The 21,497-nt window shown below is 44.4% G+C and overlaps 1 protein-coding gene across 1 annotated transcript in view; it reads left to right on the forward strand.

Moving 5' to 3' along the window:
• Positions 1-21,497, forward strand: part of LOC117521318 (partitioning defective 3 homolog) — a 497,351-nt gene that overhangs the window by 468,058 nt on the left and 7,796 nt on the right. Inside the window, exon 24 of the mRNA XM_034182632.1 lies at positions 7,959-8,082. Within this exon, the coding sequence (XP_034038523.1) occupies positions 7,959-8,082 (124 nt within the window). The remainder of the gene's footprint in view (positions 1-7,958; positions 8,083-21,497) is intronic.

The raw sequence follows: 21,497 nt of genomic DNA on the forward strand, positions 1-21,497 counted from the left end.
GAGCACAGTAACAGATACTGCTTTACAGTACCTGTAGCTGTAGTACTTTTTGATAAAAACATCCAAGTGATTTCATTCCCCGTGTTCATCCTGGCATTGTTTAATTCAGCAGCACACACTCTAAAGAATGTCCTCAAAGTATTTCCAGGGAAAAGGGGATTGGATTCCTGGATGTGAGCTGTTTTAAGCCGTATGTGAAATTCCACTGCGGATATGAGTGACACGTTCAAATGCAGCAGAACTGCACGGCCCGACGGGAATTTGAGTCATGAAACTTAAATAGCCCACATCGGGCGGCGTGTTCCTCACCTTTGCTAAATGTAGGACAGCACTGCAGATATCGGAAACACATTCCAATTTATTTGCTTATAACCAAGCAGGCTGACGTCGATATGCTGATGTGTGCAACCGTGAAATTGGCCCATGAATTAAAAGCAGGCATATTGCTTTGTGCTTCACCATTACCGCCTCCAGCGGCACCATAGCTTGAAATCGAAGACCACATACCTCTCTTGACTTAAGTGTGTGTGTGTGTGTGTGTGTGTGTGTGTGTGTGTGTGTGTGTGTGTGTGTGTGTGTGTGTGTGTGTGTGTGTGTGTGTGTGTGTGTGTGTGTGAGAGAGAGGGTGTTCACTTCCATGTAGACACATATAGGCTCACTGATTTAATATCAGTCAAATATTATATTACCATCTCTAACACCTTTGACCAGCGAGGCCCCTGGAAAAACACAGATAGCCTATAAAACTGAAAACCAATTAAATTCAATCCGTTCCGTCGACGGATTCCAATGTTTACCATCTGCCTTTGCTCAAGTGTTGACATCCCGTGGGGATTGGGATGGCTCAGAGTGAATGCGACTGTAACTCACAAGATGGGAGTCGTGCACAAAAAGATTCACTCGAGAAAAGTGGTTTATTGTTAGATTGAGGCAAATAAATGAATTGTTTTGTTTTTTGTTTTTTCTCATTCTGAATGCATTAAGGAAAAAATGGACGCACATCAGCGGTTATGGGGCGGGATAACTAATGAGCCACTGCCTGTTTTCATCTCATGCCAGGCTGAATTAGCAACAAGTCGTCACCAGCGGGGTCTAAATGTAGCTGATCGAATCTGATACTGATTTTAAAAGAGGAAAAAAGCTGCAGATTATTGTTGCTCCTGTTTAACTTTTAGTTTTATTTTCCCGGTCGTGCTGATGCCAACTTCTTAGAAAAGGCTGCAAGCCAACTTTTGCATACACAGTGACCCAGCCGAAATGAGTTTCCAGTGACTCATCACTTGTTGCCTTGGACGACCACGAGTGTCGATTCATGATGCCCGTTCACATCCGCCCACGTACCTCTGTAAAGCCGCGCTTGTTACTCGTGCTCCCAGTCAACTGCTCCTTCTGCGGTAGTATTTCACCAACTCCGTGGTCCTGGTGCCATAGTTCTCTTTTGAGAAACACACACAAGTCCACACTCAGTCACTCAGCTTGGCACCGCCTGCCGGCACTCGGCCCTCTGAGAATAGCGGCGTTTGATCTAAGCGGTGCTTGAACATGCAGATGGCATCTGGTCGCCGCAGTTAGAGCGTGTTGACGGGATTCAAGAAGCCCCTCAACTTTTCTGTCAAACAAGCTGTTTCATACAAATGGAGATCGCACTCGGCTGCTTGTGTTTCTTTGCGTCCGAGCAGGATGGTCCGTGCAGTTTATCAACAGGTGCTGCCACTTCAGACCGGGTTTGGCTTATTGACACACGGAGGCTAATGCCACGGATTTGCTAAAGAGTTTAAGTGTGGTAGTATTCTATCGATTGGCCTCTTAATTTCCATGTTTCTGCAGATCTATGTCTCCGGATTAAGTCCATGTAATCCATCTTAAAAGCAGGAACAGGAAAATAAGACCCAGAATGGCCTCAGACCCAACTGACACAGCAGCTTCCTGGCCACGCTGATCTCTGCACACCATCAGCAGACATCGGAACCTTCATGTGTCGTTAGACACTCATCTGAGCACTGAATAATCAGAGAAGTGTAATAATACATTTTTGGGTCCAACTATAGTCACATCTTGGACTTTACACTGGTGCGGCACCATGGGGGGGACTAAAGTTGCAACCTTTTTTCTGGAATATGTTGCACCTGTCACAAAATGCTTCAAGAGCTCAGTGTAGCACATGTGCACACCACAGCCTGGGCTGTTGCTCAACAGAAGGACTTTTACATTCCAGAAATAACCAAGCTGGACAAATAAACATGCAGTGGACAACATATTGAATGTTATTTGATGCAGTTTGGACACAAGAATTTGTCTAATGGACACATTCGTGGTTATTCAATTACCACCTTTTTTAATTAACGTTAAGAGAGGTCTTCTGAGCAATTAGCTAATGAGCTCCTTTTGGATTACAATAAATTTAACCCTCAAAGAGAATGCTTTCCTTAAAATTTCAAATAATGAAAGCAACATTGTCTCATTTACTTTAGGCTACGCGTTTATATTCTGTAACCCACTGATTTCTTTCTCATGATCAACGACATCATCCCGACAGAGTAGCAATTGATCGCGCACTGAAGTAGCCCCTCTTTACTGTCGCACTGCAGTAGATGAGGCGACTCCCTCACACAATGTCTAACAGATGGAGAGTTAGCCGTTAGCACCAGTTAGCAAGGGTATCTGTCTCCTCCGTAGCGGTCCATGTGCCTTTGATCAGTAGATTCAGATTATCATCATTTTTCACAGCAGTCAAACCCTCCACCAGCCGCTCGCTCTCACTCTCTCTCTCTCTCACACACACACACGCACACACACATGATGTAGCATCTTGTCCCCAATCTCATAAGATTTTGTGAAAGTAGCTGCAGATGCTGCGTTCAGACGTATTCACGTTCTTGTTTTTTTTTTTTTTTTTTTTTTTGTGCCACGTGTATCAGTTCATCAGTATATGCTTACTTAACAGGCTGGTGAACGAGTCAGTAAAACGGGCAAACAGCAGATAGGAATCCCATGACTACCCTTGTTTAATTAAATGTTAATTAAGGCGGCGGCTTTTAATTAAAAACTTGATTGTTTTGAATGAGTGATTATTGGGAAATGCAAAAGAGTGGATTTGACAGAATGTAATCCGAGTTGTGTTTCATAAGAAGCCCTGACTGTGTTTTGTACTCTGGCAGAATGCCAACGTTTGATGCTATCAGTTCATCGCTGATAGCATTTAAAAAGACCTGTAATGTCTTGGCGGCTTTTGTTAGCGGCCCTTTGTTTAGTGTCACTTGGTTTTTGTTTTTTTTTTAAAGTATGAACCAACAGTGGTGCTCTTGTATTCTCAAGACCATCGCACTCCTAAACACTCACCCCGAAGGCCGTCTTCACAGAGGCCCGACACACGACCACTTGAACCTCTTGACTGTGGAGGCCTCTGTACTTCGCCGGCCTCTTTGTGGGCGGGCTGATGACCCGTGGGATCAGCTCCAGCTGTCTTTTAGTGCCTTGCGTCATGTGGACACCCTGAGCGCCGCGTGACGGACACATTGTCACCAAGTCCCCTAAAGTTCTGGTGGGTTGTGTAATTTATGTTGGTAGAGTTGGAGGCGTGGTTAAGTGATGCCCGTTAGCGTGGGATGAGTTCACCCTGTGAATCGGATCATTCACTTCTAATCCACAGGATTAGGTCTTTGTCCATCAGCTGCCTCTGTCACTTACCGCACGTTGCTCTGCGGAAGGCTTTGATTGGAATCCATGGAAGCGACGTCAATGTCATGGATTTTTTTTTTAGCTTTGATCCAATAAATCCTATTAGTTTGGAGCGAAGCCCAATTTGTACCGCCTCCTCTTGTCCAACAAATGAGCGAGGGGCCGTCTTTAATTGCTTTGGTCTTTTTTATGCGCCGTGTTTTGCGGTGCATTAGCGGAGCGTATTGTGGTAGTGCTGCCTGACCGCAGTGCAGACGTTACATCTTTCCAAAGCCACCTCCTGCAGACTTACAGACGAGTTTTCAGTTTTCAGCTGAGAAACGCAGGGCGCATCGCCGCATAAACGGCTTTTTGCTGGCAGCCCAGTCAGCAAACTGCAGTCGTGCTATTGAGTCCCGGAGTCACTCCGCTCTCAAAGCAGCACGCTGACCTTTCAGCCTCGTCCACCGCAGCCCGATATTGAGTGAAGCGCTGCAGAGTATGAAGCTCATCTCAGACTAACCCCTTGTTCTCTGCTGTCTCGGGGCTTTTTGCAGGACGAGTCTGTGGTCTTTGATTGATTTACAGTGTTTTGTCAGACAAGAAGATTGGAGATCTTTGAGCCTTTTATTGTTGGTCTTTTCTCTTCGGTCTCCTGGGTTACTTTCCCGTATATAAGCTCCATCTCTAGGTTACCTTAATTACGTTTATAATTGACAACAAGAGCTGAGCAACTCCCTCGGGAACGTGAAGATCTTTGATATGTTAAACATTGAGCTTCAAGTTGGAGAAAAACAGATAAATCCATTTCTTGTCCTGTCGTCTGCTGGTATCTGTGCGAAAAGTTTACACTGCTAAAGCTTTATGATTTGTATTTAAATTTACCCCCAACAGGTTCCTTATTGATATTTGCTGATTTCCTTTTCAGCAATTTGTAGAAAACAACATTTTTCTTCTTTGAGATGGTCGTCGAGAACACCTGAGTGCACCTGATCATGAACACTTTTCTCATGTGACTAAGGCTGGAAACAAGTGAACTTGTCCTTAAACTAGCGGAGCAGGTTGGGCTCAGCAGTTGGACCACAGGCATGTAGACAGGGTTGGATTTCCAGTCACATGTCTGTGTGATTTCAGATGAAGATGAAGTGTCACTTGAAAGACACTTCATCTGCATTGTCTCCATCCACCCAGCTGTAAATGGGAACCCACCTGAGCCGGAGACATGACCAGGATTGGAATAGCATCCCGTCTCATCCGCTTCATGCTGCAGAATCTGGGATTAAGCACACGTGGTTGTAGTTTTTCTTCTTCTTCCTCAAAGTGTGTTTAGGTTCAGTTTGATTCAATCTCAATTTTTAAAACTGACCCTCTGACAATATGGTGGAAAAAATCTTGCCCAAGCAGATCTTCTAACTGGACCTTCTACATGTTGAAACTCAGTTTGTACTTAAAGAAATACATTTTTGAACAATAAAATCAGACTTGGGGTGGCTGGTGAACCCCTTCTTTCACACAGAGCTGGATCATAATCGCCAATGGTGACATCATCTGAGTCGGGGTTTGATGGGGGGAAAATGGTGGTTTTCTTCAAAATGATTAATTTTGAAGAATCTTGTCCAAGAAGGGAGGTGTTGGCCCGAGGCGGGTAATCCTCCGCAAAACATTAAATACACATCGCCAGTGAGCTTCTTAACAGTAAACCTCTCACCTTCCAGATCTTGTACTTTTGACATCTATTTTCCAGGTGACCCACCATCGTATGTGAGGTCAAGCTTGGGGTCGTGACCCACAGCTAGAAGGTCAAGGCCATGCGGGTGTATGTTATGTATCTAGAAGATTATCTGGATGACATGTGGCAGGGTCCACGTCTTTAACCAGCCTGCCTGCTTTGGGCTCTTCCGCTGTGTATGTCTGGAGGTAATGGCTCCCTAATTTGGTTGTGCTGCCGTTTTATCTGATATCATCATTGCCCCTTAATGGAATAAATTAATGCAGCCAGTTACTGGATTCTCTTTATGTACAGTTGAAGTCTTAAATCCTGCAGCTTCAGTCTGACTGGTGACGGATCCTGATTCAGATTCTAGGTTTTGTTTTGTTTTACACATGCAGATCCTCTTTTTTTTTTTTTTTTTTTTTAAATATATATTTATTTGAATAAATTCAGAACTTCATTGTGACCTAACAGTTTTCCTGTGTGAGGAAAACCGCGTTTACAAAAAAAAGAAAAACAAATTGTGGGAGCCGTGGGAGTGGAAACAGTTGCAGTTTTGACCTTTTGAATTTTGGAGATAAGATGTTCCCCGGGAATTTCCTGGCAGAGTTGGAAAGCTGAAAATTAAGAAAATTCCCCGGCTGGTTCTTCCTTCACCGACCCTGAAACTTCTTCCACAACAAGACTTGAGAGGAAAATATGTGTTGACTGATTTAATTACTTTCCTCTGAAGGAGATTTTAACGCGAACCTATGCCCTTTGGCTTGTATATTTCTGTTTATAAATTAAAAGCTGCTTTCTCTTTCTTTACATCCTCATCTCTACGTCTTCTTTAAATTAAACACTTTGGTACCAAGTCACACGAAATGGTTGGCAAAGTTAATTTTAGGGGAGGTGACCATCAAACACAAAAATAGAACACATCTACGAGACTACTTATTTTTATTAGTAAATTCACAAATTGGCTAACAACCTAGCATTAGCCCATGAGCAGATATTTTTAAAATCTATTGTAAAAAGTTTTTTTGTTTTTTTTGCCAGCTACATGCTAACTCGCTGAGCTAGCTAACTTTGCTAACTCTGCTCTTCTGCTCTGTGGAGCTCCTTCAGTACCTGGATAGTAAGTTAACAAGTATTAAACATTTTGTGAAGGGGGTATATTTGTAGTACTCGGTCTTATAAATGGTTGGATGTGTTTTTGGGAAACTTAAACTCAGGTAGAGCAGAATTTTAGCTTCTGCCACAATGCATCATGGGAGCGATTTGATTGAGGTTTGCCCATCAGTTTTCCATTCCTTCATTAAATCTCATTAACATGACTCCTTGCAGATGTCATGTATGGCTAGGGAGTGTGTTTTGTTTAGCACTTGTAGCTTTTTACACAAGACCCTGTTTATATGACTTGTGGCCATCGTGTGTAAATCGTATGTGTATATGAATAAACAAAGTAATATAATCTCCACTGTAGTTGGTGGTGGGAGTATTGGTGCACCTCTGGGTCTGGTTCTAGAAATTCCATTATTGTGACTCAGCTAGCTAGCATGGCAGCCACATCCGTTTGGATATTGTTCTTCAGCATCAAGACGGCTTGAGATGAATCGTCGGCCTGATTATGTATGTCAGAGCTTGCTTGAAATTCTCTTTATTAAATGCCAACTTTCACAAAAAGGGGGGGTAATAGTATAAGTTGGAGTATAAATTGCATCATTTTTCTGTATTTGTATTAGTATTAGTTGTTAAGACCTCCCAAAATAAAATAATAAAAAAAGCTTGACTTATACGTCTTATGCATCTTATAGTCTGGAAAATACAGTATACAGTGACAGGGACAGTTTACAAGACGGTAATGAGACTAGCTGCACTGTATGACTTAGAGACGGTGGCGCTAACAAAAAGACAGGAGGCGGAGCTGAAGATGCTGTGATTTTCTTTGGATGTAAGGACGGTGGACAGGAGAGGGACAGCACCAAGTCAGAGAGGCGAGACTGAGATGGTTTGGACATGTGCAGAGGAGGGACCCAGGATATATAGAGAGAGGGATGCTGAGGATGGAGCCACCAGGCAGGAGGAGAAGAGGGGAGGGAGACAAGAGAACAGTTAGCACGGAGATTGTGTAAAAATTTTAAGTGTTGAGTGCGCCCAGCCGCTGTCTTCATGTGTTTTTTGGATCTGGACAGATGACAGTTGAGCAGCAGGTGAATGATGTGAGGCGGGACGGCGGGAACCTCGGGGGCGGTGTTGTTGGGGTGTTTCGCGTGGTGCAGCGCTGGTCTCTGTTCATTGTTGTGAATAATACATCAGAGGCACCTTATTTTGATTCATATTGCTTTTGGCTCCGCTGTCAGGCGTCTCTCGGCTCAGTCCTCACTTATCACATTTTACTTTTTATCTGGGTTGCTTTGCTGTGTCAACAGCGCCTTTGATCAATTCACAGACAAAGTGCGCAGAAGTTAAAAGAACTCCATCTTTAGACCATTTCCGCCTGCACTGATGGAGCTAGGTCAGTTGTTCACAATAGACCTCTCGCACTCATCCATCTTGACCCCATGTCTCTCTCTCTCTCTTTCACTCTCTCTCTCCCTCTCCGCAGTAACCGGCTCACCCCCAGCAACCATGACCGGATACAGAGGCTGAGGCAGGAGTTCCAGCAGGCTCAGAATGTTCCTGATGACGCCGATGAGCGCAGGAGGACCTACAGCTTCGAGCAGCCCTGGGTGAGTGTCTGACGTGACGGAGGCTGTAACGCCAAACCGCTTTGTGCCGGAGAGGATGCTGAGACTAAGAACCAAACACTGACTGGGGACGGCCATCAGGATAATGCTAACAGTGTTAGCGCCCTGCCTGTGGTGCTAACCGTCACTAACTGCACTGCTACTGGCTGTGAACAGGACGGGTGATAACAACCCACCCACCCCCCCTCCCAAGATGACCATTAACCTCCCCAGGGCCTTCCCGGCTAATTTAGCTCCTGCTAACCACTTCACTGTCTGCATGGAGGCATATGTATGGCCATCACTAACTCCACCCACCTGTCACAGCCATCTCCACTCATCCGTTGCCCCGCCCACCTGTTGACCTCCCCTCATGGACCTTCATCTCATGGACTCGTGAAGCCCTCAGAACACCCCTCTAGTTTTTAACTGTGCCTTTTAAAGCTTTAAAAGTCAGATCATGTGCGACTTTAATTGCCGTTTTCTTAATTTAACACCTGATTGGCTGATAAGAGGGTTAAGGAGGGTGGCAGCAAAGCAGCGAGGAGTCGTAACAAGCGAACAAAATTTGAACGCCTTCAAAGTTTTTGGGGGTGATGAAACCTCGTCATATTTTTAAGATTTAATTTAGTCCTCGGCGTCTTTGCGCCTGATGTCTGCTCGGTCTTACATCACGCTGAGTAACAGATCTGTGAGTGCTGCAGCCGGCTTTTACCAAACAATAAAAATAACGTTTTAACCGTCTTTTTAATCTGATGAGTTTTTAATGTGTAACGGTTGTCGTGTTTCACACACTTTTGTAAAATGAGACATTTTCAGCACAGCCTTCGGTCTGATTTTGAGACGACACACACACGCACAAAAATTTGTTTCATGTTTTATTTTCAGCACTTTAAAAAATTTACCAACACGCGGTAACACGGTGGATCTTTTTAATATTTGTGGTGATTTAGCTGCACCAGCATGTATTTTTTATTTTTCTCAAACTGCTCTCTGTGATGCGCTGAAAATGCTAAATTTATAAATTGTCCTCCTTGTTTGTTTGAACGAGGCCTTTTTACACACACTGTTGTTTTGGTATTATTTCTATATGAACATTTTTTTGTTTTCTGCGGTTGAGTCAGTGATCATTCCCAGTTTGTGGTGTGTGTTGAGAGAATGTCGTCAGATTGAACCTGACAGCTGATGAATCCAATAAAAACGTGTCCTTTTGCTTTGTTAACTGGTGGCAGTGTTTCAGTTGTTTCAGCGGCACGGCGAACATTCCGCCCTACTCTGTGAAGTGGAACAGTGTGGGAACGAGGGCCACGGGTCGCGCTTCCTTTTGTCTCTCAACAATCGAGCGTGCACTCAATTAAATCGCCAGATAATAGGACGACATTGTGCACGTTTGCATCGACCGCAGCGTGCAGGCTGATGTCACCGGGTTCATTTTTCCACAACAACTTAAACTCCAAAAGTGGGATTACTTTGTCAGGTGAAGATGATGAGGATTCCACCTTCTCCACCGGAATTATGACCCACGTTGGTTTACACACGTAACTTCAGATCCCAGTGAGACTAAATCTTTGTGTCCCGTTTCACCCCAGGTAGAGTTCCGATGCATCCTTAAAAGTCTTACAAGGTGTTGATTTTATTATTATAAAAAGTGTCGTAAATCAGCATTTAAAGAAAAAACTTAAAAATGTCGACACATGGGAAGTAGGATCCAATGCATGTTTTTTTTTAATTAAATTAAAAACTATCGCACTAAAATTCAGGGAAATTCAGTTTGATAACACTATGCAAAGTGAGATAGCAGAACCAACAATCTTTTTTGTCTGTTGCCGGAACGCTCGGAGCAGACGCACTTTCAACGAGCTTGATGTAACAATGATTATTTGGTTACATTTGTCCCAGTTGTATTGTCCCAGTTTTGGTTATTGTAATGCTGGTCTTCAATTTCCTTTGACTGGCATTTAAAAAGTTTTAAATCTAACTTGGCGCAAGCTGTAGGAACTCTGCTCAGGATGGGAATCCACAACCGTTCCAGATGACAACTGGTTAGAGTTTTTTTCAATCTATCAGAATTGAAATGCCTCAGTTATGATTAATTCCTTTTATTAATGCTGCCATGTTTTTTCTGACAGTCCCATGTTGCAAAAACCAATGTGTCGTGCTTACATTAATGGTAAATATCCACCAGGTGGAGATATTCCATTTCAAGAACCTTGGGTCATGACTACAACCATTCTGTTGCTTATAGTGGTAGATTCCTGTCCATAGACCACCCAGCTCTAAATGGGTACCAGCCTTGGCTGGGGAAGTACCGTATTTTCTGGAGTAAAAAGTTGCATCTGTTGAAGAGGAAAACCCCATATGTCTTTCGTCCTGGAGTATCAGTCACACTTTTTTGTATATATGTATACCAGCTTTTTAACTTGGGGTTTTTGTACATTGTTTGCAGTGTACTTTTTATTACTGGGATTTGATCATTTATTATTATGAGAATTAATTTTGTTTGATGCTGTGATTACTGGGAAGGCCCGATATAATAGTCAGGATATACAGTAAGTTGCAGCCCTCCCAAAGTAGTAAAATAAACAAAACTGAGACTTATCAGCCCTTACGGGGGGCGTAGACTCTGTCGCTTCACACTATGGAATCCAGGAAGATGCTGCGGGACCAACTAGGCTCAGGGCCTATGCTGGACTTATTTATTACCCCACAAATGCAAATCTGGTAATTTCGAGGAACCCTTGTAGATGGGATTTGACAAACGCCCTTTGAAAACACCTCTAATGAAGCTCAGTTGAATCTGCTGCATGTTGTCCATCCATCCTGCAGTTGCGTGTTTTTCCCACGAGCTCTTTCCACGTTTATTCACATACCTCTGAATGGAGTCATGTTTGCCACTGAACCCCTCGTCTTTGTCACAACAATTTGGGGAGCAGGGAAAGATTCTGGGTAGCACGTTCTAATTCCATCAAAATGACTGATGCCCGCTCCCCCAGCAGCGCTGCACTTTATTGCTCTCATTTATATCACTGAGGGAATAGAATTCATTCAGTTGATGCTGGGGGTTTAGAAAGGGCGTAATATTGCCTCTTGTATTTTACTGTAACCATTATGTGAAATCCTTCAGGGTGTTTTTCTTCCTGTTCACAATCATGTTGACGCAGATGAATCAACGTTCCTGGGAGTGTTTGGGGTATTCTCACGGGAAAACATTTAGACTGCAGTTCACCTGCAGGGGTTTTGTGTAAGCGTTTGCAGGCCTCCGTATGTGCTGCTGTCTGTTAACCGGGGTGATTATCAGTGCTTCATTTGGTTAACGGGGGAAGTCTCCTTTGCCTCTTTAATTGTTTTACGGCCTTTCCACCAAATGATGTCCACGGCACTCCCCCCCCAGTGCTCGCCATACGTCGCTCAGCCATAAAGGTAATTAGATTGGCTTTCTGATCCGCACACAGTTATTGCACCCGCACCACTAATGAAGACTGGAGGAAGAGGAGGAGGTGAAAGTGTGGTGTGGGTCTGAAGGTGGCGCTGCAGGGCTGAGAGATAAAGCAGGAATAATCATCAGCAACTGTAATAATGAGCCAGAAATTAGTTAAACATAAAACCAGATTTATAAGGCAGCATGGTGGAGTGCATCTCTGCTATGACCCAAGGGTTTGGGTCCATCCTGAACAGGTTTTGATGGGAACTGTTTTTGACCCATTTGTCCAATTTATGGAATCATTATCTCTGTGAAGTAGCAGGTGTGTCCTTAACCTCCTCCGGCCACCGGGGGTCCTCAGCACTTGTAATATTTAGCCTAGTTTCCACTGAGCAGTCTGGGTCAGTACAGCACAGTATGCTACTCTTCGCAACGGATGAGAATGGCTTGCGTTTCCAGTGCCAGCAGTACCCTTTGTTTGGTCGGTGTATCATGGTAGATGTCAACACGCACGTCATCGAGATGGGCAGCATCATGTCATATCATTGGGGGTGGAGCTTCCACCTTTGTCCACATGTCCGTTGGAAGAGAGTCCCCAAGTTTACAGAAGAAAGTCCAACAAGAGCATGATGTCTCGTTGTTGCAAGATGTAAATGAAATGCAGAAGGAGGGCATCATCAGTAACATCTGATTAGTTCCATGTTAATGTGGGAAAAAAAGAATTTCACAACTTCAGTCAACAAATTTAAATTTCTCTCATTTGAAAAATATGTCGGAACAGCTTACACAAGCCATTGTACTAGTGTTATTGACCTGACCGGAACGGACCCTTACAAAGGACATTAAAACCCAACGGACATAATTTACTGTGAATAAAATATGACCAAATGTTTTCAGTCTGAACAAACCCAAAGAGAGAGTGAATTGTTATCCACCACAGGACACCGAGATCCTCTGATATTCTCTTAATATCAGCCTGATTTACTACAAAGATACGAGAGTCTTTACCCAAATCATCTTTTTTCCACTTGGAATCCCAAAGATGTTGGTCACAACAGTTGTGCCAGCTTTCGTTGGTAAAGTAGTTTTTGAGTGATGCCATGAGTTAGAACGTTATTGTTTGAGTCAGCAAAATGGTCATAATCAGTGTAGGTAAAATAATGTTGAATATGTCTAATTTTATTCAGAAGTGACGGTTCCATGGCTGGTTGTTGATAAATTGTTTCTTGTTTTCTTTTGAGGGTGTTTTGTTTTTCGCTCAGATAAAGTTGTGGTTGCCACGGCATTTACCAGCTACCATTGGCATTTTATTTCATTTTAAATGTTTGCCAAAGTTTGCTGCTATCTGTAAAATGTCATTGTTTTGGAACATAAACATTTTCAGTTTCTACTTTTGATCTCGACTGTGAAATCACACTAGTGGTGAAATGATACATTGCGTATCGCGATAATCGTATCGTGAGGCCTGTATCAAATTGTAACAGGGGATTTTTTTTCTTTCTTTCTTTCTTTCTTCTTTAACTAAGTGTCATGTAAAATATCAGGTGTGATACAATGAAAAGTCAACTACTGCATGGAAGAAATAATCTCTTGAAGTAGAATCAAATGATTTATAAAATATAAATCACAAGCTGATGTTATCAGGGATTGTGATTTAAACTTCACAATAATTTGTTTCTTTAAAGTCAAACATTCATCACTGATTACGTTCTATGTAATTAGTAAGAACAGTGAGGTAAGCATGTATTGTAAGAGGGATGGGTGTCATTAAGATTTTAGCAGTACTGTTTATCAATCAATCAATCAACTTTTTTCTTATATAGCGCCAAATCACAACAAACAGTTGCCCCAAGGCGCTCCATATTGTAAGGCAAGGCCATACAATAATTATGAAAAACCCCAACGGTCAAAACGACCCCCTATGAGCAAGCACTTGGCCACAGTGGGAAGGAAAAACTCCCTTTTAACAGGAAGAAACCTCCAGCAGAACCAGGCTCAGGGAGGGGCAGTCTTCTGCTGAGACTGGTTGGGGCTGAGGGAAAGAACCAGAAAAAAGACATGCCGAGAAGGGGGGCAGAGATCGATCACTAATGATTAAATGCAGAGTGATGCATACGGAGCAAAAAGAGAAAGAAACAGTGCATCATGGGAACCCCCCCACAGTCTACGTCTAAAGCAACATAACCAAGGGATGGTCCAGGGTCACCCGATCCAGCCCTAACTATAAGCCTTAGCGAAAAGGAAAGTTTTAAGCCTAATCTTAAAAGTAGAGAGGGTATCTGTCTCCCTGATCTGAATTGGGAGCTGGTTCCACAGGAGAGGAGCCTGAAAGCTGAAGGCTCTGCCTCCCATTCTACTCTTACAAACCCTAGGAACTACAAGTAAGCCCGCAGTCTGAGAGCGAAGCGCTCTAATGGGGTAATATGGTACTACGAGGTCCCTAAGATAAGATGGGATCTGATTATTCAAAACCTTATAAGTAAGAAGAAGAATTTTAAATTCTATTCTAGAATTAACAGGAAGCCAATGAAGAGAGGCCAACACGGGTGAGATATGCTCTCTCCTGCTAGTCCCCGTCAGTACTCTAGCTGCAGCATTCTGAACCAACTGAAGGCTTTTTAGGGAACTTTTAGGACAACCTGATAATAATGAATTACAATAGTCCAGCCTAGAGGAAATAAATGCATGAATTAGTTTTTCAGCATCACTCTGAGACAAGACCTTTCTGATTTTAGAGATATTGCGTAAATGCAAAAAGGCAGTCCTACATATTTGTTTAATATGCGCTTTGAATGACATATCCTGATCAAAAATGACTCCAAGATTTCGCACAGTATTACTAGAGATCAGGGAAATGCCATCCAGAGTAACGATCTGGTTAGACACCATGCTTCTAAGATTTGTGGGGCCAAGTACAATAACTTCAGTTTTATCTGAGTTTAAAAGCAGGAAATTAGAGGTCATCCATGTCTTTATGTCTGTAAGACAATGCTGCAGTTTAGCTAATTGGTGTGTATCCTCTGGCTTCATGGATAAATAAAGCTGGGTATCATCTGCGTAACAATGAAAATTTAAGCAATGCCGTCTAATAATACTGCCTAAGGGAAGCATGTATAAAGTGAATAAAATTGGTCCTAGCACAGAACCTTGTGGAACTCCATAATTAACTTTAGTCTGTGAAGAAGATTCCCCATTTACATGAACAAACTGTAATCTATTAGACAAATATGATTCAAACCACCGCAGCGCAGTGCCTTTAATACCTATGACATGCTCTAATCTCTGTAATAAAATTTTATGGTCAACAGTATCAAAAGCAGCACTGAGGTCCAACAGAACAAGCACAGAGATAAGTCCACTGTCCGAAACCATAAGAAGATCATTTGTAACCTTCACTAATGCTGTTTCTGTACTATGATGAATTCTAAAACCTGACTGAAACTCTTCAAACAGACCATTCCTCTGCAGGTGATCAGATAGCTGTTTTACAACTACCCTCTCAAGAATCTTTGAGAGAAAAGGAAGGTTGGAGATTGGCCTATAATTAGCTAAGATAGCTGGGTCAAGTGATGGCTTTTTAAGTAATGGTTTAATTACTGCCACCTTAAAGGCCTGTGGTACATAACCAACTAACAAAGATAGATTGATCATATTTAAGATTGAAGCATTAAATAATGGTAGGACTTCCTTGAGCAGCCTGGCAGGAATGGGGTCTAATAAACATGTTGATGGTTTAGATGAAGTAACTAATGAAAATAGCTCAGACAGAACAATCGGAGAGAAAGAGTCTAACCAAATACCGGCATCACTGAAAGCAGCCAAAGATAACGATACATCTTTGGGATGGTTATGAGTAATTTTTTCTCTAATAGTCAAAATTTTGTTAGCAAAGAAAGTCATGAAGTCATTACTAGTTAAAGTTAATGGAATACTCAGCTCAATAGAGCTCTGACTCTTTGTCAGCCTGGCTACAGTGCTGAAAAGAAACCTGGGGTTGTTCTTATTTTCTTCAATTAGTGATGAGTAGAAAGATGTCCTAGCTTTACGGAGGGCTTTTTTATAGAGCAACAAACTCTTTTTCCAGGCTAAGTGAAGATCTTCTAAATTAGTGAGACGCCATTTCCTCTCCAACTTACGGGTTATCTGCTTTAAGCTACGAGTTTGTGAGTTATACCACGGAGTCAGACACTTCTGATTTAAAGCTCTCTTTTTCAGAGGAGCTACAGCATCCAAAGTTGTCTTCAATGAGGATGTAAAACTATTGACGAGATACTCTAACTCGCTTACAGAGTTTAGGTAGCTACTCTGCTCTGTGTTGGTATATGACATTAGAGAACATAAAGAAGGAATCATATCCTTAAACCTAGTTACAGCGCTTTCTGAAAGACTTCTAGTGTAATGAAACTTATTCCCCACTGCAGGGTAGTCCATCAGGGTAAATGTAAATGTTATTAAAAGTATTTTTAGCAGTATTCTTATTGATACTTATTCTTTTTTTAGATTTAAAAAAGAGTGAAATTAAGAACATAATTAACATTTTTTATTTTCTTCCTTAAACAATCAAGTGCAACCCCACTTTTGAGTGATTCATTCTCCACCATTGTCGGTTCTGTGTGTGTAAGAGATGGACAGCACCTCATTGATATTCTGCCGATGTGTGCTCAGAGATACAAGCTCCCTGGGAGAGAGAGAGAGAAATTTCCGGAAAATTTCCTAAATTTCTCCAGTACCGAAAGCAGTATCTTTAAAGGGCAGAGCTCGGATGGACACACGTGATGTTTGTATTTGTCATGGTGAATGCTAAATTGTTAAGGTGCACAGCGGCTGCGGCCTGACGACCTGTGCAAGTGTTGGCGGGAGGGCGGGTGGTTCCAGCAGGATGAGTGTCGCCTCCTTCATTAACACCCACTAACATCCATCATGTCTCATCACTGTAACCCTGCTCTCCAGCATGGCCTCGTTTCCCTCCTTCTGTCTGTCTGTGTCGCCCTTCATTTTGACCTGAGGAGAGACGAGCTCAGGGTCTGACTGCCTGACTCAAGGCTGGTAAGTGGCTGTGGTTTGGACCGGGTTGGGGGGGGTTACTGTTTCTTAAAGTGTCATATGTCGCAGATTGCTGCAGGATTTTGCTCCTGTTGTGTGGAAAAACAGAAAGTAACAAATTTCACACCTACATTTGAGGTGATGTTCTTATTAGTATATAATTAACTTATATTAACTGTTAATTAACTTTATTCATTCATTCATTTTCTTCCACTTAATCCGAGGTCGGGTCGCAGGGGCAGCAGCTCAAGCAAAGCCGCCCAGACCTCCCGATCCACACACGCCTCCCCCAGCTCCTCCAGTGGAACCCCGAGGCATTCCCAAGCCAGCTGCGAGACGTAGTCCCTCCAGCGTGTCCTGGGTCTTCCCCGGGGCCTCCTCCCAGAACACCTCTCCAGCGAGGTGTCCAGGGGGCATTCGAAAAAGATGCCCGAGCCACGTCAGCTGGCTCCTTTCAACGTGGAGGAGCAGCGGCTTCATTCCGAGCTCCTCACCCTATCTCTAAGGGCGCCCAGTCACCCTGAGGAGGAAACTCATCTCGGCCGCTTGTACTCGCGATCTTGTTCTTTCAGTCATGAGCCAAATCTCATGACCATAGGTGAGGGTCGGAACGTAGATCAATCGGTAAATAAAGAGCTTTGCCCCTCTGCTCAGCTCTCTCTTCACCACGATGGTCCGATACAGCGACCACATCACTGCGGACGCTGCACCGATCCGTCTGTCGATCTCACGCTCCATCTGTCCCTCACTCATGAACAAGACCCCGAGATACTTAAACTCCTCCACTTGAGGCAAGGACACTCCACTGACCTGAAGAGGGCAAAGTACCTTTTTCTGGTCGAGAACCATGGCCTCGGATTTGGAGATGCTGATTTTCATCCCGGACGCTTCACACTTGGCTGCAAACCGCTCCATCTACAAAACATATGTGGACTGGTTGGGCGAACTCCCATGAACCCTCGAGGGTGTAGAGCTGGTCCAGTGTGTCGCGACCAGGACGAAAACCACACTGCTCCTCCTGAATCCGAGGTTCGACTATTCGTCGAATTCTCCTCTCCAGTACTCTGTAATAGACCTTACCGGGGAGGCTGAGGAGTGTGATCCCCCTGTAGTTGGAACACACCCTCCAATCCCTCTTCTTAAACAGAGGGACCAACACCCCGGTCTGCCAATCCAGAGGCACTGTCCCCGACCGCCACGCGATGTTGCAGAGGCGTGTCAGCCAAGACAGTCCCACAACATCCAGAGACTAAAGGTACTCCGGACGGATTTCATCCACCCCAGGAGCCTTGCCACCGATGAGCTTTCTGACCACCTCGGTAACTTCGGCCTGGGTGATGGATGAGTCCGCCTCTGAGTCCCCAGTCTCTGCTTCCTCTTCGGAAGATGTGATGATGGGATTGAGGAGATCCTTGAAGTATTACTTCCACCACCCGACAACATCCCCAGTCAGGGTCAGGGTCATAATTAACTTTATTTACTCATATTTATTAGCTTAATTAACTTTTTACTCATATATAACAATGTTATTTACTCATATCTAAACATTATTAACATTATTTACTCATATATAAACTTAATTAGTGTTATTAACTCATTAATTATTAACGTTATTTACTCATATATATACTTGTTATTTACTCATATATAAACTTAATGTTATTACTCATATATTAACTTAATTAACAGTATTTACTCATTAACTATGAAGATTATTTACATATATTAACGTGAGTTACGAATGTAACTACGGTTCTATGAATTCCGGATGACCGCCAGACGGCTGTGCTTTAGCACCTGGATAACTACATGTGAGCAGCACAGAGGTCAAGAATATATCCCAACAAAGTCACACCATTGAATGTGACCTGGGTGACGTCACTGGTTGTCTTTATATACCAGATGCACCCAGCGCTCGCTTCTTTTCGGAATGAACTCGCAAGACTCTGAGTGACAAGCAACTCTGGCGGTCATCCAGAATTCATAGAACCGTAGTTACATTCGTAACTCTCGTTCTATTTCATTCCTCCTGACCGCCAGAGGGCGGTGCTTTAGCACCTGGATGACTTAATACCAACAAGGTCACGAAGAGTCACACTCACCTCGCATCAGCAGTGGGGAGTGGAGGCAGACAACACCGCCGAAGTCACCGCAGGAGGAGCGGCCACATTCAGTCTGTAATAGCGGGCGAAGGTACAGGACGAAGCCCACGTAGCAGCAGCACAAATATCACTCAAATGGGGACACCTCTCAGTGCAGCCCAGGAGGTGGACACCCCTCTGGTGGAATGGCACGTAACCTTAGGAGGCTGAAGACCTCTGGACCTGTATACTTGTAAAATGGCATCCACGACCCAATGCAAGAGTCGTTGCTTTGAGACAGCACAGCCTCTTTTGTGATCACCGTAACACACAAACAGGGCATCCGTTTTCTGGATCCCGGCAGTCGCACTAATGTACTGCTTCAACATTCGGACAGGACACAGGGAACCTGAAACAGATAATCCTGGATCAGAATGCGTGACATACACAGCCAAGGAAACTGGCTGGTTAACATGAAAAGTTGAAATTCTCTTGGGTAAAAAGGACGGATTAGGCCACAGCGTAACACCAGATCTGTCAGAATTCCATCGCAAACAGTACCCAGCGACTGAGAGGGCATGGAGCTCTCCCACCCGCTTAGCCGGAGACAGTGCAAGTAGAAAGGCAGTCTTCACTGACACCCATTTAAGATCAGCACTTTCAACTGGTTCGAAAGGGGATAAGCTTAAACCTTCCAGGACTAGAGGAAGGTCCCATTAAGGTACGCGTGCAAGCCTTGGAGGCCGCAAACGTAGAGCACCTTTCAAACAACGACACACTAAGAGGTGTGAACCCACTGACCGGCCATCAATGTAGACGTGCCGGGCAGAGATTGCAGCAACATAAACCTTCAAGGTAGCGTCAGAAAGTCCTTTCTCCAGCAGTTCTTGTAAATATGTGAGGAGAATAGGCACAGGGCAATGCTCCAGGTCTAACTTTTGTTTCTCACACCACCGTGCAAACAGCTTCCATCTGTTGTCATACAAAGCCCTGGTAGAAGCAGCACGTGAATTAAGGATAGTCTGAACAACAGCCTGGTCACAAGAACTTAACAAGGAGTCTGGCCCCTCAACGGCCACACATACAGTTGAAGGCGTTCTGGGTGAGGGTGCCAAATCCTCCCCTGTAGCTGTGACAACAAATCCTTCCTCTCCGGGAGAGCTCAAGCTTCTCCCTCGAGGAGTTTGTAAATCATGGGGAAACCAAATCCTCCCAGGCCAGAATGGAGCAACCAGCAGCACCCTGTGGCTGCTCTGATCTATCCTGTGCAGTGTCAACATCAGCAGCGGGAGAGGAGGGAAGGCATAAAGGAGGCAATCCGGCCACGGGTGAGCCAATGCATCCTGCCCCAGCGGGCTGTCTGGGTCCAAGAGGGAGTACCATCGTGGGCAATGTGTCGAGGTGCTTGAAGCGAAAAGGTCCACTTCCGCTGCACCATATTTCTGCCAGATCATTTGGACCACAATCGGGTTCAGTCTCCACTCTCCCGGTGGTGGTTTCTGTCTGGAGAGTAAATCCGCTGCACTGTTCTGTACACCGGGCAGATGAACTGCTCTGACACTCTGAAGGCGAGGCAACGCCCATAAGAGAAGCTTCCAGTTTCTGCCAATGAGTGATTGGACCTGGTGCCCCACTGATGGTTTATGTGATAGACTGTTGACGTGTTGTCCGACCGGACAAGAACATGTCTTCCTCTCAGGGCTGGGAGGAAATGCTTGAGAGCCAGTCGCACAGCGCGAAGCTCCAGCACGTTTATGTGTTGGAGTCTCTCCTGGGGACTCCAGACACCCCTCACCATCCTGTGATTCCACACGGCCCCCAACCTTTGAGTGATGCATCTGTAACAACCACCTCTCAGCGAGAAGGAACAGAGCTTAGAGGGACACCCTTGCAGATGAAGTCCACGTTCCCCCAGGGTTTGAGGTGCAGAAGGCACTGGTTGGAGAGTCATACAAGCCTGTGCTGATGCAACTTCGAGTTGAGGCCTAGGTTGTTGATCCAAATCTGTAGGGGACATAAGAACAGAAGTCCCAAAGGTACCACTAGCGACATTGCAGTCAGTTTGCCCATCAACCGGAGCAGCAAACCAAAAGGCAGCGTCACAGCCCATTGAATGTGTGAGACGAGACGAATTACATCGTCCACTCTCTGCGGGGATGGCGATGCAGTCATAGTCAGGGAGTGGATGGCAATGCTGATGAAGGTCGTTTGTTGACTGGGAACAAGAGAACTCCTTGCAGAGTTCACTGTGAGTCCTAAATGAGAGACATGGTTCAGTAGAAGAGCTGTGTCGTTGTGCGCCTGCTCCTGAGTCGGAGCCCAGACAAGCCAATCGTCTAAGTAGGGTAGGATTCTTAATCCAAGAGCTTGCAGTGGGGCTAGTGCTGCAGCCATACATCTGGTAAATGTACGAGGGGCAAGAGAGAGGCCGAAAGGAAGCACTCTGAACTGGTATGCCTGACCTTCGAAAGCAAAGCGGAGAAACTGCCTGTGATGAGGCGCCACTGGCACATGGAAATAGGCGTCTTTTAAGTCGACACTTGTGAACCAGTCTCCTGGTGCGATAGTTTGAAGGACGTCTACTGTGCGGAGCATGTGAAACTGCAGCACTTTGATATAACGATTCAGACGTCGGAGATCGAGGATAGGACGAAAGCCGCCATCCTTCTTTGGAACAAGGAAGTAAATTGAATAGAACCCCCTGAGCTGGTCTGATCTGTGAACTGGCTCTATGGCCCCCTTCTCCAGGAGTTCCAAAATCTCCCGTTGTAGGGCAGCAGACTGCACCGAGTTGGAAACAACAGTTATCCTCACCCCACTGAACTTTGGAGGACGACATCCGAACTGAATTCTGTAACCTTCGAACAAGGTTG

The sequence above is a fragment of the Thalassophryne amazonica genome, chromosome 12, assembly GCF_902500255.1.
Source record: "Thalassophryne amazonica chromosome 12, fThaAma1.1, whole genome shotgun sequence".
In the NCBI taxonomy this organism is placed as follows: Eukaryota; Metazoa; Chordata; class Actinopteri; order Batrachoidiformes; family Batrachoididae; genus Thalassophryne; species Thalassophryne amazonica.